This window comes from Lytechinus variegatus, chromosome 5 (genome assembly GCF_018143015.1).
Source record: "Lytechinus variegatus isolate NC3 chromosome 5, Lvar_3.0, whole genome shotgun sequence".
Classification (NCBI taxonomy): Eukaryota; Metazoa; Echinodermata; class Echinoidea; order Temnopleuroida; family Toxopneustidae; genus Lytechinus; species Lytechinus variegatus.
In genome coordinates, this window is record NC_054744.1 from 41,563,920 (window position 1) to 41,589,864 (window position 25,945).

At 36.0% G+C, this 25,945-nt stretch overlaps 2 protein-coding genes across 2 annotated transcripts in view; both read left to right on the plus strand.

The window, feature by feature from the left end:
- Positions 1-14,229, plus strand: part of LOC121416180 (arrestin domain-containing protein 3-like) — a 29,706-nt gene extending 15,477 nt beyond the window's left edge. The window contains exons 3-8 of the mRNA XM_041609665.1: positions 5,940-6,074; positions 6,360-6,598; positions 8,469-8,651; positions 9,581-9,781; positions 10,754-10,919; positions 11,536-14,229. Coding sequence (XP_041465599.1) covers positions 5,940-6,074; positions 6,360-6,598; positions 8,469-8,651; positions 9,581-9,781; positions 10,754-10,919; positions 11,536-11,729 — 1,118 coding nt within the window. The 3' untranslated portion in view covers positions 11,730-14,229. The remainder of the gene's footprint in view (positions 1-5,939; positions 6,075-6,359; positions 6,599-8,468; positions 8,652-9,580; positions 9,782-10,753; positions 10,920-11,535) is intronic.
- A 2,098-nt stretch (positions 14,230-16,327) lies between these two features.
- LOC121416181 (neuronal acetylcholine receptor subunit alpha-10-like) lies at positions 16,328-22,100 on the plus strand. The gene is made up of 8 exons (XM_041609666.1): positions 16,328-16,497; positions 17,335-17,522; positions 17,993-18,037; positions 18,580-18,689; positions 18,941-19,152; positions 19,513-19,845; positions 20,117-20,505; positions 21,180-22,100. The coding sequence occupies exons 1-8, from the start codon at positions 16,425-16,427 to the stop codon at positions 21,417-21,419; spliced, it is 1,590 nt and encodes a 529-aa protein (XP_041465600.1). The 5' UTR covers positions 16,328-16,424; the 3' UTR covers positions 21,420-22,100.
- The last annotated feature ends 3,845 nt before the right edge of the window (positions 22,101-25,945 follow it).

Sequence of the window (25,945 nt, forward strand, 5' to 3'; positions counted from 1 at the left end):
CCTCCCTCTCACTCACTCATTTTTTCTCTCTCTTTCATTGTGTAACTCTCCTAAATCTTCCTCTCCTATCTCTTGGGAGTATCCTGTGACAGACCCTGCATGTTTCATTAGCGTCGGCATACACAGTGCACCTGTTTTCATCTATGCTAATGATGGGTGTCGGTGAAAGAGCTATGTAAAGGGGGTTAGTATTTCACACCCAACACCGGCAAAAAAGGTTATAATATGAATCTTCTTCTGATCTCACCCACCCCTAAAACATACAAGACACAGCTTACATCTACACTGTCACTTAATAAACATTATACATCAAGAGAGGAAAATAATTTACTAACACGGTACAAAATTGTAAATTATAAAAAAAATAACTACCGAGTCACGTGTGCGCTCTTGGTCAATCACTTGAATAAGGGCCATTTTATCACTGTTATCATCGCACAACTCATGTAAAATGAAACAATTTCAAATCTCGTTTTAGGGTATGATCAAAAGGCAGTGTTCTTCAAATTTCCCCTTTTATGCATTTCAAACATACATTCTATCTTCTTCACCCATATAAAAGTTGATCTTGATACTTAATTTTTAAACTTGCAGCATCCGATATACAGGAATTTATAATAATATTTCTGATTATCGTCCTCTTTGCAAAATATATATATTAAAAAGTAAGATAGTTCAGGACGAGCAGGGGAGAATAATGAATAAGATATTTTGAGATGTGCCCAGAAGGCAACGAAAATTATTGTGCATTTATTATTTATCTCTTTCTTGGGCATAATCTTGATAAAATTCAGATGAAGCCCGCTGTTATTGAGGTGTGCGATGGTGAGGTCGCCGTGTGACATCATAAGAAAGAGAGACAGAGATAGATATGAACTCTTTGTGACGTCATTCAGTCGAGTGTCTTGCGGTTGAAATCTAAAGAGAGTGTATGTGTCCCTGGCCTCATGATGAGGGGCAATGACAATGGCATGCAGTGGCATAATGAGAAAATAAAGGTTTGAGGAGGGAAGTTAACTGTCAAACGGACGAAGCGAGCTAGTAAACAAAAATGACATTTCTTTTATCAATAATAATTATTCGCTCGTATAAAAAGTAATGTAAAAATGACATTGGAAATGTTTTAACCAAAATTTAATAAAACAGAAAAACATCAATACACAAATATGAGAAGATACAAGATATGTTACCGTGCTCCTTTATAGAGACGATCTTGATTATGAAACAGAAAAATGGAGAGGGAACATTTTTCAATTCAAATTTTATGACACTTATATGTATATGCATTCCAGTTCACTCAATCTTGGCACGCATGCGTGCAAATGTTTTGTTTAAATGTGAATGTTCATTCTTATTCTACCCGGCAGTCAACCAACTTTCACCTCTGGAAAACAAAAACCAATAATCTCTCAAAGTCAGTCCGTCATCTTGGCCCTATTATTTGGAATTCCTCCTGAAATTCAACGCACACAATTCAATTCACTTTTTAAAAAAACGATTGAAAAAATTCTCCCTCTCCAACCTAAATAACCGTTAAACAATTTTCTACTCGGCATTTTAAAGGGCCGGAGTGTGGCGTCGCAACAGTATTTTGTTCTTTATCCCTCTCAGGCTGGTTGCTTGCATTTATCAAATGCAGCCCTATTTTCTTGTTTGTGTTTTTTTTTTCATGGTTCACTTAGCGACCGGCTGGCATGTCGTCAGTGTTTTGGTTTGAAAGAAAGTACTGACGACGTGCCCGCCGATCATCGCAATCAAACTATACTGTTTGGGCGACACATTCCGGTGTTCTATTTGTTAGCTATTTTCTATAATCTTTCTTATGTTTTATTCTTGGTTTCCCTTTTTTCAAGCCTTTGAGGCTTTTTGGGATAGCTTTTTCTTTCATTATTTTTTTAAAATCTCAATGTTTCATGATTATATTTGTATATTTATGTTCAAAATAATGTATGATATCTGTATGTTTTACTTTTATATAATATTGAAAGATATAAATGAGAGTATTTCCGCTCTCCCACAATCAAAAAATGTATGCTATCGGCGGTAGATATGAAAACACTCTGCTAATATATACATCTAATGATATTGGTATATCATTGATCATAAAGACCCTACAGTAATTTGATTATCTTGAACAATATCAACAAGCAAAAAAGATAATGTACGAGGGATGAGAGTGCAGACAGACCACTACTCTCTCCGCCATCTCTCCTGAATCATCGGAAAAGGCGCCGGACCTTCGTTTACACTTTACACGTAATCACTTAGGCTTTTATCAATATTTAAGAATAAACGGATCGTGTTTCGTAAAATCGGTGATCGAACTACATAGGCCTTTAAAGGTAAATATTAGGTCTATATGTTCGTTCTATGGAGCTGGAGCAAAACAGTGGCATTATTTTTGTTACTGTTGTTGCTTTAATTGTCGTTATTTTATGGAATTTTAAGTCGGTCATTCTCTCGAGTAATTTCTAAACATCCGTGTAACAAGACGAATGGCCTGGGCTAATCCATTCAGTCGAAAACAGGAAGGACGTGTATACAACGTGATGATAACGTTGATATCAGTAGTTAGGTCTCGACTCGGAGGACACAGTTCTCAACACTGCATCAGCTCTTTCCTCATCGAGATGTTTGTCTAACTGAGATTAGTTCATTCTCGACGTGATTGCGAGTATGTTTGCTCACCAGATGTAGTATCTCAATCCAATCTAGAGTCCGGCTAAAAAATGCACCCTTGCCTGCGCCCCCTTTCCTGATCAATATCTCCAAACTTTCGCTTGAGAAATGGAATTGAAAATATTGTCTTTGCCTTGACGATTGCATGTTATGGCTAAAATGCATGAATATACTATTTCATCTCTTTTCAGTGTGTATTGTTTTTACATCTTGCTTAGAGTAGGTGACTGGTATGTTCTGTCAAGCTTGTCTCCTTCTTATCACTCTGCTCAACGTGAAGAATAAAATATTTTTCGAATCAGAAAACAAAATCGTTCGTTTAAATCAATTTTTTCATATTCTGTTAAAAGACAGACCTTAATAAATCGATAAGACATCTCTTCTTGTTATGATTCGCAATATTTGAATACGCAGGTGAACAGTAGCTCTATACACTTACCAATAAATGCAATATGAGCGGGGGAACAAAGGTTTTTCTCCGTTTCAAGACCAAACTCACAATTTCAGGTCAAATATTAAGATAAATATGAACTGCAAGTTAATTTTTTTCCAGCTGGCTGCTTAAGCTAGTATTTTCGTTAGAGGTCTACCAGACAAGCCCATTCAGTTGAAGGATTGATGGTATTCGTCCATGACTAAAGAGACAAAGCTTATCTGGACAGTAAGAGTTTTATAAACTCCCTCAAGGTCCAGACTCATGCTTATCTTCTTATTCCTTTCTCATCCCACCGATCCTCCATCCCCTATACACACAAATACACACGCCCCCCTCCCTCCCCCTCTCTCTCTCTCTCTGTCCTCCTCTCTGTTTTTCCGTAATCAACTTCAGCAGCCAGATCCTTTTTTTCAGAAATCATTGGATATGAATGTTACTAAAAAATAAAAATATGGCACCATACGAATTTTGTGTCAACCTCCTACTCTCTTTCCTCCTTCCCTCCCTCTCTCTCCTACCATTTTCTGTGTTACCTTTTTGTATTTCTTTTGACTCCCCCCCCCCGGAACCCTTTGTTTAAAATAGTCTTCCACATTCCAAACCCAACGTCAAATCACTGCACTTGTCCGAGAAAGACTATAATCGTGTGCTGATAACCATCATATCGTTGCTATCGTTGCTAGTGTAGACGCCACCACAAGCAGGAAATGCTAATGGATGCCTTTTGAAAAATATAGCCCGGGGAGGGAAACTGACAATGCCTGCATACACCTGCGTAGAAAAGTGGCAGTTTGAAGTCTAATGTAGTCATATATCTATGAATAGATATATTTGACCGATGTGACAGCGATGGAACTATTATGTGTGGATTCTGGCGCCATCTTGAAATAGACCCTTCAGCTCAATTATTTTTACTTACTTTATGAAATGTTTATTGGGGAAAGTCTATCTATCCTATTTAGTAACAATTTAATTGTAATGGGATATAATATGAGTATCGAACATGAAACGGTCATTGTACATCTACCATAGATTTAGGAAACTTTTCTAGTCCGCCATGATTGCAAGTTTATATCCGTTGATGAGCGTCAACATAACATTTTAAAAAAGAATCATGCCATAATATGTTGAAACTGTGATATATAAGAGATGCGCTTTTGTAATAAACTAGTTCTACATCTACTCTAGATAGTTAGAAAAATATGTTGGTATCTTGTATATGTACTGTGTATTACAAAGACAAAGTAAGAAGGGGTTTTAAAATTATTGGGTTTCGACTATGAATTGAACTATATCCCCTTGGTGGCGAAGTTCACATCAAAATGGAGAGTAATGAACAAATACTTCATTCCCTCTTCTATCGCACTACGTATTTAGCAACTTTTTTCATATATTCAGAGAATCCTCAACAAATATCAAGATGACTAACGTTAGGTTTAATATTAAATCTGGAAATCTTCTGTGGAAGCATACATTCCAAATGTTTAAAAAGTTGCTCCAAATTCTTTTTATCATCAAACTATGCTTTAAAAAATGCTGTAAGAAGGTGGTTGCATTACAGTTCACCTAACGCGTGAAAATTATAACCAAATAACGAATGACACGATTTTTAAACGATGTATACAGCTCCTTTAAATTCACTGAATGACAAGATGTTCACCTTTTCTGAAATCCTCAAAAGCCTCTGTTATGCATGGCACGCTTGAAATAGATAACTCCTGTTACTCGTACCTCGTGGTGACCTAATACTTATCATACTGGGCAGGGGATCTAAGACAGAGATGGCCACGCGCGTAGATTCTTAACTCCCCGGGATCCAACGCGTCCAGCCCTGAGTCCGGGGCCTTTCTTAAAGCATTTGGAATTCCAACTGTGCCAAAATTAAACAAAAATGTCGGTATTCGTTCAAGCTTATGCGATTATACAACATTGCTAGCCGCCAGATTTACGAAATTAGAAAAAGCTGTAAAATGATTCATTATTTTATCCTCTCTGATGGAGTTAAAGCAATGAATATGCAATGTGATATGCAATATGAATTTTGCCTAATCTTGATTGCATTTGACATCTTGGAGAAAGGTTGAACGTGATGAAACTAACTAGAAATCCATCTATTCCATTGTTACATATCACACGCTAGACAAGTTTCGAAGAAATATCAATCTTTGCCTTCTTTGTGGCAAAGAAGACAAATTGATGATCTATGATATCTATTATACATCTTTAAAAAGATAAAAGTGAGTTTGGTTGTGAGGTGCACGATCCCTGTCAACGCGTCTATCAACCGGCAGTGTGAACATGGTTAATTTATGGTGTGAAGTGATCGTGACTCTCTCATTTGGCAACAGTCGCGTGGAGGATCACGATGCCGTACCACCGACTTAATCAACGCCAAATTGACCGATATGCCATCATCGGAAATAACGTACTAGGTTTGATCGGTCTGGAACAAGTTTCGTCGATGTCACCGTAGCATTTACCCATCAATATATACATGTCACAGTGAGACCCTGGGAACACGCTCCATGTACTCTGATATCATCCGAGTTAATCTTTGCATGAACTCACACACATTCGATTCTAATGCATTTCCTTCTCGGAAAGTATATAGGTTGAACAGCTGAAGATGTTATCGAATTTGAATGTCATCAGTTGAAGTCAAATACGCCATTACTCGGACTCTTTTCCAATCTGCACAAATTTAGTTACCTGATCATTTTTTTTTGTCTCAGTGATGGTCAATTATTTGGTAACTGATGTAATAATTTATATTTAAAGGCTGCTCACATTAAAACATATATATATATTCTTCCTCTTTGTCCAGGTATATACATGCATTTTGTTGGTCGTGCTATGGTCAACTGGACAGAGATCGAGTCACGTGGCAAATCAAAGGTCACCATCCCATACATGGCGGGAGAATGCTACTTCGACCAAAATATTCAAATATTTGGAAAAGGTAGATTATGAGTTTCTTTGCCTGTATTTCTTTTAAATCTGCACTGTCGTTTTCGAAGTGCATTATTGAAATAACATATTGAGTGTGAATATAATTATACAGGATCGTCGCTCAACGACTAAATAACCAGTTCATTACGTCCTAATGCTTAAAACAAAAACATCGGAAAGAACAAGACTTGTTTTCTAAAATATCTATTGTAAAATTGAATTATTAGATCTTTTTGTCTTTCTGTTTTATTGATAGCATCTTAAGTTTCCATATTTTGCTATGATTTTAACCCAGAACCTAGTGAAGACAATGACGACCACCAGATTCCACTCGAAGCCGGTGAACATCGCTTTCCTTTCCAGTTCCAGCTACCTGCCCGCGTCTTACCTTGTTCATTTGAAGGAACCCTCGGGTACTCGCGGTTCTTTGCCCGTGCAGTCATAGACAGACCTTGGAAGTTTGACCACGTTACGAAGAGGGCGTTCACCATATCTGGCGTAACGGTAGACTTGAATAAGATCCCCAGCGGCATGGTAAGATCAATGGCCCTGCTTTGTTAAGGCTTACCATTATTGGTACTTGGTCATGATTAATGGAATAAATGGTTATTTACTGCTCAGTCATGTTACTATGGTTCCTTTCAAATAAATAGTAAACCTACCATAATATATAGTTTTAGGTATCCAAGGCAAGGCACTGCAATGGCTGAACTTGAATCTTCTCCTTTCTCCCATTAGCAGTCAGTGGTTCTGACGGGTGTTAAATACCTCCTTTTTTCTATTTTATGGGTATGCGTTGTACCCAGGGGTCTGGTGGAGGGCCCATTTATTTCCATTTCATTAATAGAGCACCTACAGAAGATTTCCCATTGAAACTACAGATGCTACAAAATGCAGATGTGCGCATTGTTACTTCGTCCAGTAAGCGCAGTCGCATCACCCGTATATTTAAAAGTTGAGAGTTGGCACCGAAGAAGGCATAGTCTTCAAATCTTTGTTTTTGTCTTTCATATTGTCATTGAATTTGATAACAGCTACCACCTTCAGGGTAGCTAACTGGGCTTCTTAAAGACTTACCTGTATAAAAGTGATATTGACAGACATCCAATTATTCATTCATTGGTAAGGTTTTTATTTTGTAGTTTAAAATGCTCTATCATGTCATAAAGAAAGAAAGTGCACTATACTAATTATTATTATTATCATTATTAGTATTGATGTTTTCATTAATGCAAGTAGAATGCTATATAAACTTCAGGTCCAAAGGACATGAGTAGAAAATGAATAACGAAAAAGAGAAAAAAAATGTATTTAGGGTTAAATGTTATTCAAAGGATTTATAATGTCAATAATACATGTACTTGCAAAAAATATCGTACGAATTATTATCAACTCATTTTACAATGAAAATTACGTTAAGGAGGAAAAAAGGAAAAGAAGAAGGTTGTGACGATAATGATGATTATGATGATGATGGGAACAAAGGGAACAAAGAAGAAGAACAAGAAGGGGGAGGAGAAGGATAGAAATAATCATCAACGAAAATTATCTTGTTATAATACAATGATTTTATATAGGAATTCGAGTATGAATTTAGGCCTACAGATAATATTTAGATGAAATATTATTTTTTAAAACATTTTATTATGTACATTTAAATGCTAATTTAAAGGATTTTTTAAACAGTATTTCTCGTGTTCCATTTTCAATCTCTACCTGGGGCCGTTTCATAAAGCTGTTCGTAAGTTAAGAGCGACTTTAAGAACGACTAGTGATCCTTCCTTATGTGCCAAACCATCGCCAATGAATATATTATTTACCACAAGAAAGGATCACCAGTCGTTCTTAAAGTCGCTCTTAACATACGAATAGCTTTATGAAACACCCACCTGGAGATAATTTCCTTTAGAACCGGTGACATATCAAATTATCCTGAAAGTAATTGCTGGCTTTAGAAGTCTTATCCAAAATCATTACAGATTCAATCTAATTCCGATAGGGATAAGTTTTCCTCATGAATAAATATTGATACTAGTATCAACATGTATGTATGGGACCTGGGAGTCTTAGAAATTTAATCGGATTTTAGAGAATATGAATTAATATCACAGAGATATAAAATGTATAATGGGGCCTTCCACCTGTACGCATTCTAATACAGGAAAGAGGAAAAGGTGCGATAAAAGGAGAAACATATCGGACCAACTAATCTTATAGCACTATATTTTTGTGCGCCTTCTGTTGGTAGCCCTGATAGGTTTTCTTCCTATATTATTATTTTTTTTCTTTCAATTTTAAATTTTATTTCTCACTTTTTCCTCCCCCTCCCCCCCCCCCCCCTCTCTTTCTTTCTCTCTCAATCCGTTTCTCCCTCACCATCCTTCTTCACCTTTCTCTCCTGCAGAGCCCAGTATACGCGGAAGATGAGAAAATAGTATGTTGTTTGTGCTGCGCAACAGGGCCAATCAGCGTTTCTGCGCATACGGATAAGAAATGCTACGTCCCTGGAGAAGTTGTGTACATTTCGGCGAACCTGGAAAACAAAAGTCGACGCAGTGTATGCACGTTAGAAGCCGAATTAATTCAGGTGATTAAAGTGTTATGTTTTTTTTCCGAAAGTATTATAGAATAGAACTACTACATCTAAAAATCTTAGGAACTGTAGATATCCAAACACAGGCTGGGGTTTATTTATAAAGCTTGTCGAAACGTAATGAAAGACTGGATAAACGAAAACGGAATTGAATGCAGAAATGATACTAAGTAATCGTTAAGGAAAAATTGTATTCAACATTTCCTGTGATACTAATTATTCAGAGGAGAATGTTGATGATGTATTTTCTCTGCATGGGAAATACGGAAGGAAAACATGTGCTTGTAGTCTTTCAGTTTGATTCTTCCTTTTCAAGATTATCCTTGTTTGATCTCTTTCTGTTCATTCCTTTCTGCTCATGTCTTGTTCCTACACTGCTAGGAAATTTGAACAGAAGTTCCTGCAGCAGGGTATTGAGAACACCTGTAATCTTACTGCACTCTGCGATCCTACACGCATCGCGTAAAATCACTGAAAATGTGTATTTGATGTATGGAACCTTCCAAATTTATTGTAAAAAACTTTTCCCCCTTTTTTAACGGACCCGTTCTTTTTAATTGCAGAAAAATTCCTGTTAAAACAATTTACATAATACTTCTGTTATTTTTTGTTGTAAAATCATCTGGGCGCCCGACGAAACGTAATGGGCAAAATTTTACAACAGCTCCAAAAGTTTTGACGTTATTTCATTTTATTTAAATAATAATCTTTTTTTTTTTATTTCAACCCTGTTTTAATTTTCTTTCTTTTTCTCAATAATATTGGTCATGATTTTTTTTTTGGGGGGGGGGGGCCAGGCCCTCCCCCCTCTGTACGCTAGTATCCCATCTAAACGTTGCCAAATTATTTTTGAAAGTAAGTACTGATTCCTTTTAAATTTATGGTTCCAAATCTATTTATTTTCATTATTTTACTATATTTAGTCCGTGAACTACGGTGCAAGGAGAGAAGGAGTGGGTGCACCTGGTTTCCGTACCACATCACACGTAGTCAAAGCTATACGGTCTGAGGGGTGTGGTTCCTATTCAAGAGCCACATGGGTGCAGAAACCACTCGTGATACCACCTGTACCAGCCACGGGTTTAGAGGGGTGCAGCTTTATCGATATCAAGTATTATATTAAGGTATGAAAATCAAGTTGTCAAGTATGATTTATGTTGCAGCCACACGGGCAAAGGGGACTCCAGGGGCCCCTGTCTTACAAAGAGTTATGATTTAAAATGATCAACCGCAACTATGGATGAACAGCAATGCCAACATCTAAAATGCATGTTTGTCAAATATTTTCAAGATATAATGTATTTTCATACATTCATCGTTCTTTGGAAGATTCAGTGTGATTCTCTTTGTTTACTAAGAAGATTTCTTGTTTAAAAAAATATGGTACGGATGGATTTCCATACAGCTGAGATTGATTGGATCAATCGTAACTCTTTGTAAGAACGTGGCAATGACCAACGAATGCTAGTATGTTTTCACCGTCGATGAATTCAAAGTCGGTTTCGTTGGTGTTACCGTAGTAGTCGAGTGGTAGATAATTATGAATCGACTCCATGGGGTTGGGAGTCACTATACGCCAATTCCAGATCTATATGAAGTCACTTATCCATCTTTTGTGTCAAAGTCAGGGTTCGAGTTTCCAACCACCATTGATTTAATGTATAAACTCGTATGCATAATATTTGATTTGCAATCTATTGGTATATGCTTTATTTGATCTATTGCAGTGACGTCCTTGTATGCTTTTGTTTTCAATTAATTTTGCGGTTGTCATTTGAATTATTTCTTAAGGGAATGTATTGGAGTATTTCCGTTTCTTTATTTCTCATAATTTCGGCAAATATTGTTCAAGATATTACTGGAAGTTTCCGAATGATGAAGCAAGCTGTCTTTTCTTGTATAGATTTGTTACTAGGATTTAATAAAATGAATAATGTCATTAACAAAAGCGAGCATTACTTCAAAAGTACTTTCGAAGCCTCAAGGTGCAAAGGCCCATACGACCATGAATGCAAGTCATGTCATTTTTTGTTTTGCCGTTTTCATGAACTTATTCTATAATATAAATGCATCCCAATTACTTCTCTTAATTTTAGTTTACAGCCGACGTAGCTACCACGCCCTTCGATGTTGATCTAATGTTGGAGATCACTGTGGGTACTGAACCGCTAGAGGGCAGCTTCTTCGGTCGGTCAATGGACAACCAAAATGAGACAGCCATCGCAGATATTCATATTGACTTGGGAAAATCAGTTGAAGACCGTAAGTGCATCTTTATATGGGGTTTTATCATAAATGAAATATTATAGTTGGATGAACCTTTGTATAAATCAATTCAATTGAAGCAGATTATACCAATTACAGTATTGTTATGACTTTAATCTGATGTTAACACATACAATCGTTTAAATTACTTTATACCTTTAAACGTTAGCTGCAGAGGGAAGAAAATGGATATAGATAATAGAGGGAAATTGCAATAATAATGATAATAATAATGATATAATAATCCGCTTTTTATATAGCGTTTAATACATCGGAACGACGTGTCTAAGCGATTTACAGATATATTATTACCCCGGTCATCGGATTCAATCAGTCATTCCCGCACACATCCTTCACTCCATGGGGAGTATTCCAGTCAGTCGCCTGTGAGGCGCACACAGTACTGGACAAGCTACAATGACTTTCACATCCTACCGGGTACCTATTTAGCAATATATATATTATAAAGAAATTTAGAAAGAATATTACAGGAAGAGTAATAGACGCAAGATTTTAATATAATATTGAAAATAATGACAACTCACGAAAATTTGATGAAAATGTTTTTAAAACAAGATTTATTTTTCTAACTTGGTTATTATTGTCATTTCAGTTCACACATACGAGCAATGTGCTCATGGCGCCCATGAAATAAGAGATGAAGAGGACAATGAGTACGTGTACGGCGGACTGGGATTCACCCCACTTTACAACTTCTACAAGACACCGACATCGACACCAATGCCTCCTCGACATCAGTATCTCGACGTCGTGACGTCATCGCCAGATAAATCGACATCCGTTTGACATATCGCATGTATTACGTCAAAGAGGACTTAATTACTATATGCGTTCGGTGTGACTATTTGAATTTCTGATTGTGGAGACAGGGCTAATAAAACGTCATCACTTACGTCATGATACTGACATAACAGGATGATGTGAAGTGTATGGTAATTGATAAAGATCATCGTGCGAGTGACCATATTTCCAGTATGGGTATGATACTGAGGACCTGATGAGGTCCTGTGGTTGAACAATAATATTGATGAGTATAAACACGGTAAAAAGACCAATGCAAGGGTATAAACAAAGTTGCAGGAGAGCGTTTGGGTTTCAGTGATAACTGTACGATAAGCTACTGAATTGCTTACACCAGCTTTACTGGGAGAAAATTTGTCTTTAAAACTAATTGGCAAGACGTTTCATGAAACATCACTGAGGGAGGTATTTCATGGTGTATTTTGATGACTGTTATAAGCTACTGAAACCATTGCATCTGATTGGTGGACCTCCTTGAATTTTTACCTAATTCTTACTCTTAGTACTTGAAGAGTTGGAACGCAATTTCAGTGATATAGCAAACGTCACATACATATATACATGTCAGACCAAAGAATGATATTTCAATTATAAAAAACACTCATATCTTTGACAATTATAGAAATGCGTGTTGTCAATTAGCATGCGTTTCATGATCGTTAAAGAAGTTGACTTAGTGGGTCAAGAAACTTTGATAAACGGGTATTATTTTCAGAGTTCATGAAAAGTCAACAAAGGCTATTATAAATTCATTGATTCAAAGCCGCGCTATATAAATGGGTGTTGTTTCCATTGTAAATTACCTTGAAACTTAAGGAGCCTTTAAAGTGCCATCGACTTGACGACTTGGCGAGATAGGTTATCTTTCCATGTCGACATAATAACCTTATTATGTTGACATGGCGAGATACGTTATCTCGCCAAGTCGACTTATAAAAGGTTATATGTCAGTTTGGCTAGATTCTTGGACTCTCGCCGGGCCTTGGACACTTCATATCTTGCCATGTCGACATATGTTATAAGTCGACTTGGCAAGATGAAATATCTCGCTATGTTGACATATAATGTTTTATAAGTCAACGTGGCGAGATAACGTATCTCGCCACGTCGACATAATAAGATTATTATGTCGGCATGGCAAGATAAAGTATCTCGTCGTCAAGTCGATGGCACTTTAAAGGCTCTGTAGAAACTACCTTAGAAGGGTATTATGATAATACGGGGGCCATGCAACATTAAGGGATACACTCTATTTCCACACTGAAAATGTTAAGTGCTTATAGTATTCCATAATGCTTGCAGTAAAATTCAATAACTTTTATGTATGAATACATTCACCTCATTTCCTGATAACTAGACGCGAATTTGAATTCGTGATTGAAAGATACAACTTTCTCTGACAAGTCAAACAATGTGTTCATTTTTATCTTCTTAAAATAATTCAGATCTTAGTTTGCGAGAATGCAACATACTACCCCTCCCCCTCCTTAAAAAGGGGGATTGTTAAGTGATGAGGAATCGGATACAAGACTAAATCTATAACTTGATGAATCCCTTGGCAAATTAATAAAGTGATTTATATCAGTTTGATGTACAAATTTATAAATAAGAGAAAAAAAAATCAAATATTTATCGATGTATATGTGACTTAATTTTGTAACTTTGAAATAATTCATTACACTTTAAAACCAATGATAGTTACACTAGAATGTGTAAGAGAAAATTATAAAACCAAATCCACCTTGAAATATCAGTGTAGCTAGTTTAATACTTGTCGAGTATGACTTGACGAAAAAAAGTGGTATAGGAAGAGCATCAAATCAGGCTGATACGATTAAGCTGTGGAGATGAAGATTTTTGTTTTCCATAGGTATTCTCGCCCTTGTTAAAGTCATTAAGAAAACTGAAAATTACTGCTTATTAAAATGATTGTCTACTCCGAAATCTATGAACCATCAAATTCCTTAACATTACATTAAACTGCGAAATATTGATCAACCTTTTCATGCTCGATTTATTTCATCCCCATTTTTACTATTGAAAATTCAAAAGCTTGCCACTATTATGTAGTACAGTGACAAAATTAAGTATATTTCCGATTGTGATTTTGAAAAATATATACATGTACATGTATTTGTAAAACTGTTGTAAATACACTTGATATAATATTCGATATGTTATGTATCCATATTTTTACGTTTCACCTTATTGAAGATATATTCAAATTGTTTTGATATATATATTTATCCTTTATTAATCGTATCTTGATGGGGATTGTAAATTATTTACTTCTTGGCCTAAATAACATCAACATTTTATGCACATTTTGGGTAACTTGCCGAATTAATGCAGAACCCCTGTTCATGATCACACAAATGGAGTTTTAGTGTTCGTATATTCATTCATGGTTATATGAAAATATGAATTCATGTCCATTTTTAAATGAATGTGCATTCATAAAACAAAGAAACAGTAAGACAGGGGTAAAAAAAGAAAAGAAAGTTAAAAGGACAAAAAACGGGATATGCACTTAACTGTATTATGCCTACTGAGAGGGGAATAATGGTATAATCACAGGTCACGAAATTGATTTTTTTACTGTGTCATTTCCTTCTGATTTATAACCAATTCTGCCGTATAACCACATCATTTTATAAAACAAATAATGCACAGGTTAAAGTTCGTGATGTTAGTGGCGATGCAGGCATTTCTGGAATCTACGTTGTTGTGCAAGTTTCCAGCTTTTGTCATTGAAAAATACACTCAAATGTAATACATCACCATTAGCAAACCCGACCTGTGCATTATTTGTATGATTTTTAAGGTTTACACACCAGTTGCATAGCTTCCAAGTAATCATTAGAATGTCATCTTGGCGTACTTTCAGCACCTTGACGCAAAGTTGACGTAGAATTTTATCGTAACAAATACCTTCTATCGTGATAATAATGGTACCTTGTAGAGTGAACTTTTTAGGTGGTTAAAAGTGCATGGTTCCCCGAATAACCCACACTTTTTATGAAGCAATAAAGATATGATCATGCTTAATGAATTTTCTTGTGTTTCCTTGATTGTGTTATTCTTTAATTTGTTTTTTTTATCGGATTTCAATGATTATTTCTGGGCCCTAATTGATAACAAGGTAAAAACGTAATGAATAGATCCGTATCATGAATTTATTTCAAACTTCCCCAAAGTATCTGCTGCCATCTCTCGGTCAGACCAATATCAACAGCCAAATCCAAATCTTTTCCGAAACCAACTGAGACACAGGCCTCGAGTTATTCTCAATATGCTTATGTATTAAGTGTGCTAAATGTTAGATTTGATTAAAGCCTCCAAAGGGTATTGATAATGATACAAGCCATGTCATTATCATTTAGTACATCATGCAATATCATCATGATATGAACATATTTTTGCACCGATTTTTCTCTGCGTCCCGGTGGGTGTTTCATAAAGCTGTTCGTATGCACAAATTTACGCACGATTGGATAATGATCTTGGGTCGAAAGTCAAATACATAGTGATATATCACTTGCCTTATGAAAGGATCACCAGTCATACGTAAAGTCATTCGTATCTTACGAACAGCTTTATGAAACACCCAACCGGAGTTACCCATCAAATCCCAAAATAACCCCCAAAACCGACTCCTTTGTGATTGTTGTCTGATGTAATAAGAGTAAATTCATGTTCATGTGAAAACAAAGTTTTCAAATTCCATTGTCATACTGATGTTACGTAATTTGACGGATCAGTCAGCATTTCAGACCTCATTCAAATAAAGATTTTAATCACAATCAAAATACATTTGAGCTGGATTTGTGTATCATTTAAACATGCAGGTTTAAACTTTAAACGGCCGTGGCAAAGTGGTCTAAGGCGCTGTACTAGAGATCCGAAGATCGGTGGTTCGATTCCCGGTTCGGCACTTTTGCCCTTGAGCAAGGCATTTTATCCACTTTGCTGTTTTATCGTATGTTAAAAAAAATGAAAATGATATATGCATTATGAATACCAATGTGTGGTCTTGTTTAAAAAAAATGTTCAATTACTATAACAAGTTTCCATTTCAGAATGAGAACAAACTTTTCAAAGGATCTAACAAGAACACGATAAATTCATTTTGAAAAATCAATGTACATCATGATTTGTTTTTCATTCAATTATGAAGATGAAGATTTGGGTTTAGGACTGAGATCGAGATTTATGTTTATGCAGATTTCCATCAAAGGTATAACTGCGTCGAAGGCTCGGGGTGAATGTAACGAATCACCGCACGAAGGCGCTTTTAAGGGCTTTAAAAGAGAACACGAATCTCGAGTAGTTGATTAATTGCTAAGTATATCCGTTCAATGCAATCGAAGATATGTAATGCGCTAAAAGCATCGCATTGATTGGCGTTACGTAACTATCGAGCCTACAATATTGGTCATAAAAATGATTGTTATAATGACACCCGTTCGTATGCATTCCAAACCGATCGAAAATCAAAATCTGTGCTATGGTTTTCCCTTCATGGTCTCTTTGAGCTTGTTTGGCGACAGCAACACGACACGAATAAACTTTTTGGTGTTTACTTTTTTTCTGGAATGAACTACATGTAAGCAACTCATTCTAACGGGGAGTGAAGAAATTAACACTGAATTCATGAGAATTTAATAGAAGCAAAATAATATGAAGATGGATGTTTTTAGATCAAGGTGTGTTCTTTTGATATCTGCAATCATATTCGGCTTCACGTTAAAGGGTAAGTTTCATTTTGAATTACCTACTGTTGATGCTGTCACCTTTAAAATTTTGATCAGTCACAGTGTTGGACGTTCTTATCTTTATGAAAAAATTGTATGCTACAATATATATTTAATGTCTTTTTAATTACATGAATGAAGAGGTACGATGGTAACATTTCGAACGCAGATTTTTTTTTCTTTTTCACTCCTGGCAATAGACGCATTTAGTACAAGAAAGCTTATTTTCGAAAGAAAATGACTATTCTCAGCTAGTAAAATTGCGTAAAACTTACATTTCTGTGTTTAGTAGTATTCAAGCTTTCTATTGATATATGAATAATTTTTGTCAATATTTCACTTTTGGCCCGGTCTGCGTCTTTAAAGTGCCATCTATTTCAGGGGCCGCGGAACGGTTTTAAAAGTGTGGGGGGCTGACCATGCTAAAAATCACAATCAAAGAAGTGGAGGCTCCAGCCCCCCCCCCCCCCCCGTTCCGCGGCCCCTGTATTTTACGTGATGGTGAGATAGGTTATGCTGCCAAGTTCTCTTATAAAAAGCCATGTCGACATGATAACTTATCGAATTTGTATGTATATCTCAATATCTCCATATCTCATCAAGACAGTAGATGGCATTTTAAAGCTTCCGTATGGTTGCTGTTATGGAACGATTGATTAAAGTTATTAGCATGCTCCTTTGTCTATGTTACAGGGAAAAAAATTACAAACTTCTGCCGTGAACACGGTATATGTTTAGAAAGGATTTTCAGTTAAATCAAGGTCAAGTCGTGATTATACTTCTAATTTGCAGAGATAGTAACTTTCCGTTTATATCCATACCTGTTGTTCAAATAGTTAGTGATGCCGAGATGATGATGACGATGTCGAATTCGACCAGGACGACGAGGCCGTCTTTCAACACGGAAACCCGTCTGGTCAGAAACCTCCTGTCACAATACAGCCGTTACGTGCGACCAGTCTTCAATGAATCCACTATCATCTATGTATATTATCATATGAGATTGTCCAGAATTCTTCAAATGGTAATTAATGTTTGTTTGTTTATTTGTTTATGTGGATAAATCGTGCGACATCTACAACATCATAATAAAGGTCATAAGATAAGAATAGCATACAATAAATTCAGAGACACAGATTATTTGTAATATTAATGCCATGACCGTGATGCTTAAGAATTATTAAAGTTATCTTGTAACCCTGGATAATTAAGTTTTAATAAACGAATAAATACTTCATTATGTTGGGCACTATCGTTTATTATTTTCGGTTATTATCAGTAGAATTTTCCTCTTAACTTGGATCTTTGGTGAACGAGTAGTTAATCGACTGCCAAACGTGGCTTGGCGAATGATTGTAAGATTTTACTTATATCTATCTTATTATTTTGCTCTCTGTTCTCCTGCACTCCATATCCATGCCCCTTTCACTTCTTTCTTTCTTCATCTCTCACTCTTTTGTCCTTTATAAATTCATTTCTCTTTTAATTGAACAGGACGAACGAAACCAGATTTTGATCACAGCGATGTGGCTCGAACAGGTAACCATTTTTTTTTTCGTAAAACAAGATGTGAAAACTACATGAATTTCTAACCATAAGCCCAGCCATAGAAAGAAGTCCTTACTTTCTGTACACGGAGAAAATGATGTCAGGAAGTATATTATGTATGCAAATAATCAGTGTTATCTATAGTGGCTTCATAATGTGAATGACTTTTCCTTACTTTTCGTTACACGAATGATCAGTTTAATTGCGTTGGTGACATTCTAACCTTTTCCTTACTTTTAGTATTGAACTCCACGGAGTTTCCCAGAATTTGAACTCCCCCCCCCCTTTCATGTATTACACAACCACTATCATGCGGGGGGTTTAAAATAATATTAAGGGTGAGGGAATGTTTGAATGAACATTGTATCTTGACATTGAAAAAAGGGGAAGATGTATATAATACGGAATAGTGTGTGCCTGCATCCTTTCAAAATCGAATAAATTGTTACGCGGTAATAGTGTATTCTATTATTCTTTGTTGTCTGAGTTGTTTTGTTTCCTGATTCCTTCTCTTATTATTATGTGTTTCATAGAGCTGGATAGATGAATATCTAACATGGGATCCTGCTGAATACGACAACATAACCGCCGTTCATATTCCTACCACAATGATCTGGATACCGGATACAGTGCTCTACGAAAGGTAACATATTTTAGTTAGTCTTCAGTCATTTTTTGTTTGATATGAATGCTTGACTTTTAGATATCAATTTAGATTATCGTCCTCTTTGTCTTCTTTTTTGCTCTAATATGCCCTTTCCTCTATCCCCCCATCTCCTTTTCCACCCCCCCCCCTTTCTCTCTCACACCAGCGATCTTTCCCTTTTAGGTTCATTCCCTTTCTGCAACATATTCAATCCCCTCTTTTTGCTTTCATACATTTCTTATGTCCAGTGCGGACGTCGAAAAGGAGCTTGGGAATGACGTCATGCTCACCAATGCCAAGATCTTCTACAATGGAACCGTTTTCTGGCAAGCCCCTGCTATCTTCAAGAGCTCCTGTAGTCTAAGCGTCGAATACTTCCCCTTTGATCAACACAGCTGTAAACTCAAATTTGGCCCTTGGGCCTATCTCGGCAACGAGGTTATCATGAAGAAACAATCAGGTAAGTTATCGAATATAAGTATACAAAATAATGTGATGCAATTTGAGCAGTACCGTGTAAACTGAGCTCAGGGCTAACTCACAACATCCCTTTAAATCAAGGCGTATTATTACCTCTCTTCATATACCGGTATATTTTCACCATTGATACCCGATTGATGCTCCTAGAACGTTTGGTTTTAAGACTTCGTTCTCATCATAATGCTGATAGGACACCCCACCCCCTGCACAGAAGGCTTTTTTAAAACAACACGGGTTTCGTTAAGTGTGTCAAGACTGTTTCATGATCATTTATGCTATGTCAAAAAACAAATATACTCATTAATAATAATTAAGTACTAATGCATCAAACTACTTCCAGACTCTGGTGACTTCTCACAGCTGAGTCCGAACGGCCAGTGGCAACTTCAGGGGATGCCCGTTGTAGAGAATCTCATCAAGTACGGTTGTTGCCCGATCCCATACTCGGACGTCACCTACTATATCAACCTGAAACGGAAGTCACTCTTTTACGTCTTCAACCTTCTCTTCCCATCGGTCTTCATGTCTCTGGTATCGTTGTTGAGTTTCTACCTCCCTCCAGACTCGGGAGAGAAAGTGGGTCTCAACATCACCAGCCTGCTGTCTCTTGTCTTCTTTCTCCTCCTGGGAGCACAGCTCCTGCCGCCAACCTCGGAATCGATTTCCTACCTTGGTGAGTAATTGAGGAACTTTGTCTTTGATCCCACCTTAAAACAATTTTTTTTCTTAAGGACATTTCTTAGTTCTGATATGCCCTGATAACTGAACATATATAAACCTTTTCCTCTGACAAAAAGCTAAATAGTTTACTTATATTTGCAAGGATCGTTTTTTTCCTTTTACATTTGAAGATTAAAAATCATCAAAATGGGTCTATAAATATACCACAATTGTTGTTTTTCACCTATTCTTTAATTCCCACTCATTTCCATCTATTCCCGCAGGTAAGCTGTTTTCAACCATCATCGCAATAATGGGGATCGAGACGGCCATCTCCGTAATCATTCTCCGTCTTTACCATCTCCACTTACCCTATCCTCCGCCTGCATGGGCCCGGTGGCTCATCCTCGACAAAGCCGCTCAACTCCTTCGGCTCAGTGGTTGGCGTCACGAGTACAGCGATGACGAGGGTTCCATGGTGGAAGTCATCGACCACGACGCACAAGACTACAAGACGAGTGACCCATTCGAGTTCGACAATCGAAAGGCATCGATGGAGACCAAGGCGATTGGAGAGAGCCTTCTGCAGAAGCTTGATATGAGCCCCGAAGACGTTTCCGTGCCAGAAATCAAAGAGAAGCATTCCAGTGAGGATTCCGACTATGGTAGTGAGGTAAGTCACAAGTTGGGTCACGTGACTGAGCATCTTCATCCTCTGTCATAAAACTTAGAATAGATGTATCATAATGGCCATATCATAGATACCTTTCACCATGTTCACGATACCGAAAGCCATACAAAGATATTCGTTACCATTATAACCATCAATAATCGGAGGTTTTATGACGGATGAATAGATGAACTTAATGGAGCAATTTTCAGTGATTGAATCTGATCTTCTCACTTGTTTAAAAGACAGATTAAACTTCTCTCAGACCTTCGGTTAAATTATGTTGCATGTTCATTATATCTAAACAATTATCAATGGTGTGTTTCTTTTTATGCAAAATGAAAATGTTTTGTTGATTGTACTATAATATATGTTTTATTTATTTTGGAGAGAAACAAAACATTACTAAAAAAAATAAACAAGAAAATTGGTAGGAATATTAAAATAACATGTTGAAAATTGTGTCTACATGTTAATCAAAACAAACTCATTTAGACCGTGATTGAATTAGGGTTAGGGTAACATTTTAGACCAAAGTTTTAGCATTATAAGTGGTGCACTTCCAGCAGTGGATGTAAGATAAATGACCCCTTTTTTGGGGGGGGACATGTTCTGTATTTTCTGTATTATTTATTTTGTTTTAATTTCTGTCAACTTTTTTTTTCTCATTCCTGCAGACCAATGACGACAGCATGGGGTCATCGATCATGCGCATTAGCAACTACATTCGCAGACTGGTAAACATTTCTCGGAAGAAAGAAGCAATGTCTGCTATCCAGCAGCAATGGATAGATCTTTGTCTCATTCTTGATCGGGTTTTACTCATTCTCATGATGACAGCCCTGATCCTTGGATGTATCAGTATTCTTTCTATCATGTCAAATCCTGCATCCCAAGAAGAATTTCAAATTTGGTGAAGATGAGAATCAAATAATATAGTTTTCATGGTCACTGTGTATGTATATGTTTATCCATATCAATATAATTCCATTCAAATATTTATTTTGTTCCATTTCACATCTTCCATTTTCAATCATCATAACTAAGGCATCAAATTATGCTTCATTTCGGGTGTTTTTTTTAAACAAAACTGTACTTTAAGGTCCCGTACAAATGCGATAGCTTCTGTCGTGTCAGTTAATATAGATTCGGTGAAATCGTGTTTCATTTTTCGTTACTTTACTTTCCATTTGAGTGCGTATACGCATATATTGCATATACTGTATACAATATTTTGTTGATCTAACCAACTTTCTGTATTCAATCTTTCACATTTGAAGCAAAAGACAAATTGATACCAAAGATTTGCATGATTTTAATTGTCTAGGGCACGGGAATAAACGATCAAGTGTTTTTTGTATATCATAACACATTTCTACTATTAAATATTAGACAATGATGATTTGTATAAAAGTGATTTGAAGTATTAAGTGAAAAGTGCGATCATACATTCTTTTTGTAAATAGACATAATGTACTATATTACCTCTTGAAATTAACATGCCGACATTGATTTGTGTCTGTAACACTTACGCCTTTAGTGCTGGGCGACTGTAAGTAGAATTGATTGGTATTGGTAATAAAATAACTCCCAGAGCAAACTTGCCTTGTTGAAATTTTTATCATTATATGTTAATCCATGATGGTCGATATATGGAGATGGATATAATACAATATAATCATACGTGTGGGGCTAATTAAGATTGGCCCAACGCTATTAATCTAATAGTTAAAAAGAAAAGATATTCTTGAGTTCTGATGTATACAAAATAGCTCCTTTTTTCTTATTACCATAAGTTTCAAAAAGAAAGTTAGATACATTTCCGCAGTGCATTATATCTTTAATATAGGAGACCTATCATATCATAAGTTCATGTCCTCAAAAAACTTTCCTAGTAATCAATTATGTTCAAGGTTCAAATGAAGATAGACGAGCCAATACAAATTCTTTTTTATCTCCACTAACTCACCAATTGAAGAGAGAGAAGAAAAAGAGGTAGACGAATAGATTCGGTGAGACCAAGGACGAGAGTGGGATAATGAGGTTGGAAGCATTGATGAAGTGAGACTTATGGAAAGGTAGAGTGATAGATAGATAAATAGATAGATAGATAGATAGCCGATAGATAGATAGATAGATATATAGATAGATAGATAGAGATATAGAGTGAAAGTTGAATATTGGGGCATGTGAGAAAAGGTGGAATACGGAGATATGACTGAATCAGGAGAAAGAAAGTAGATGAAAGATTGAATGATGGACAAATGAGAACAATAATCAAACAGATACTGGCGTACTGGTTGGGATTCAATGGCCCGATAAAAGTGTATTTGTATTGTGTTGTTGAATATCAAGATTTATTTTCTGAATACCTAGCCATTTTTACTTTTCAACACTCAAAATGTCATAATCTAATTCCAAAATCATCTGATTTTCTCTATTAAAGAATCATCTGCTGAGGGAATTTTTGGTAAGCCACTGCAACTGCAAATAGGGAAAGAGAAATTAATAGATATTGTCTGAGATATGAGGGAGCATAGTTTCGCCCCTATATATGATTCTTCAAATAGTGCAGAAAAAAGTAGAAAAGGGAAGAAAGGAGAAAAAGAGGAAGGTACAAAAAGTGAGTTTTGGTCGTTTTACAGAAGAGGTACCTTTTATTTAAAGGACAAGTCCACCCCAACAAAAACTTGATTTAGAGAAAAATTCAACAAGCATAACACTAAAAATTTCATCAAAAATCGGATGTAAAATAAGAAAGTTATGGCATTTTAAAGTTTCGCTTCATTTCACAAAACAGTTATATGCACATCTCGGTCGGTATGTAAATGAGGAACTGATGACATCACTCACTATTTCTTTTGTATTTCATTACATGAAATATGAAATATTTTTATTTTCTCGTCATTGTCATGTGAAATGATGATTCATTCCTCCCTGAACACGTGGAATTCCATTATTTTAAAATTTTGTGCTTCAGGCAAGGAGGTCCTAATCTTTAAATTCGTAAAATTTGAAATAATTTATAATTCAAACAATAAAAAACAAAAGAAATATTGAGTGAGTGACATCATCGACTCTCTCATTTGGATGTAACTGGCTCGTTCATATAACTATTTTGTGAAAAATAAGCGAAACTTTGAAATGTCATAACTTTCTTATTTTACATCCGATTTTGATGAAATTTTCAGCATTGTGCTTGTCTGATTTTTCTCTATTGATTCAAATCAACATTTTTCTGAGGTGGACTTTACCTTTATCAAATGAAAAATATGACGTCACACCCCCACCCCCTCAAACCTTCCGGGGGCCCCTCGTATGTACACGCGTCAGATAAGCCGTTTTGAATACACTGAAGCAGGGAGGTGTCAGAGGGAAAACAAAATCAATGATCCCAACTGGCTCTGTAAAGTCTAAAGTCACAATGAGAGTCACAAAACTCAATATTACAGTTGTTTTAAAAAAATCAATCGTTCTTTTAAAATAGAATTGAACACCATGTCCCATATCCGCCCGACAGATGGTGAATGGGAGGTCCATATTAAAAACCCAGATCAATCTTCATTAATCAATCTGTTAATGAATTAAAGTTGTGTGAAAGTTTGAGAAATTCTAATGATGTATATATTCATAATCAATAAGAGGTTCTAATGACTTTAGACGTTACGGAACCAGTTGGGATCATTGATTTTGCTTTTCCCTCTGACACCCCCCCCCCCCCCCCCTGCTTCAGGGTATTCAAAACGGCTTATCTGTCGCGTGTACATATGAGGGGGCTCCCGGAAGTTTTGAGAGGGTGAAGTAATTTTTCAGTTAAAGAAAAGATAACTCTACACTAAAACGACCAAAACTCACTTTTTGTACCTTCCTCTTTTTCACCGTTCTTCCCTTTTCCACATCAGCCAATATCTTTCCATTTCTCTTTCCGAATTTGCAGTTGGGGCCAAAAGACGGGGTTACACTAGCCAAACTTTTTCCAATGTGATTATCCATTTTCAGCTCCCATAGAATCAGAACATGAAAAGTATTGTCATGAATCTAGATTGCCTTGCCAGCTACAAGTAACAACTTCTAAATGATTTTCCCATTTTGAAAGGGAAACCAGTTATTTGATCTATCTTGTCTACCAAACCTGTTTTCTATTTTGTAAAATAAATCCAAATAACTTTCCCCTCCCTCCATTCCTACCCACCCCCCCCCCCCCCTCCCCCCACTCTCTCTCTCTTTATCTCTTTCTCTATCCTTTGGTCATTCTAAAATTTGAGGATGATTACTGGGTCTCTTCCTTTTCTTTTTATACTCATTTGAGACACAATATATCTTATTATCGATACAAGTCCCTTATTTTATGGTTACTCATTTAATTCTTCACTCAATTTTGGACGATTAATGTCACATAGAAATATATAGGCGTTCATGGTATAATTTCATTCTACAATATTTTCGGCACAATGGACATTTTGTATTACATATCATAATGGTATGAATATTAAAACTTTATTTTTCCATCGTCATGGCTGTTTTTTTTTTTTTCGAGATATTGATTTTGCTCACATGGCATGTATGGAACGATGATATACAAGCAACTCGAAAATTAATCATATAGACTATACAAACATACAATTATAAGTACTGTTTACATTGCTTCATTTGACAGATACTACCACATTAGAAGAACCATTTCCATGATTTCTGTCTCAATAAATACAAATTATTGCAACTTCTTAAAGCATTTATGATATTTACACTCAACTGAACATAAGCAAGAGAAAATGGAAAGTATGTGATTAAAATTTAGGATTATTCGTTCTTAATGAAGTGAAGGGAGTCCTGATTCGTCGATAGCAGACTCTATCAGATAAAAAATCAAATATATCGTATTAAAATCTAATATAAGCCAAACCCACATGGTCCTCTTTCATATAAACTTGTTATGATAGCAAAATAATGTATACACTGTTAACATAGTTGGGCAAAAAATGCCCAGCTTTTTACCAACCCTAGGAAACGTACTGTCCACATATATAACTTTTGCTTAAAATCTGCCCAAATTTGGTAATAAAACAAATAATTTTGTAATGAATTTGCTAAATTGGATAATAACTGCCGAGAATATATATATATATATATATATATATATATATATTACCCACATACATTACTCAACATAGTGGACAGTATACAGCCCAACATTTTAAATTTGTAATTTATATAATAAATTTGCTATCATCCAATTGAATTGATAGATTTCAGTAGATTTAATCTGTTATTGCAAACTTGGTAAAATATCTGAGGTTTTTCATGAAACCGGGCCCCATTAGATCAAACGTTCAAGTCAACAGATTCAATCACAGAAGTTAAATCTATGGTAAGATTATGCACTAAATCAAAACGAAATCGGAACTTGAACAGCTGAATTCAACTTTCATTTTTCACATAGAAC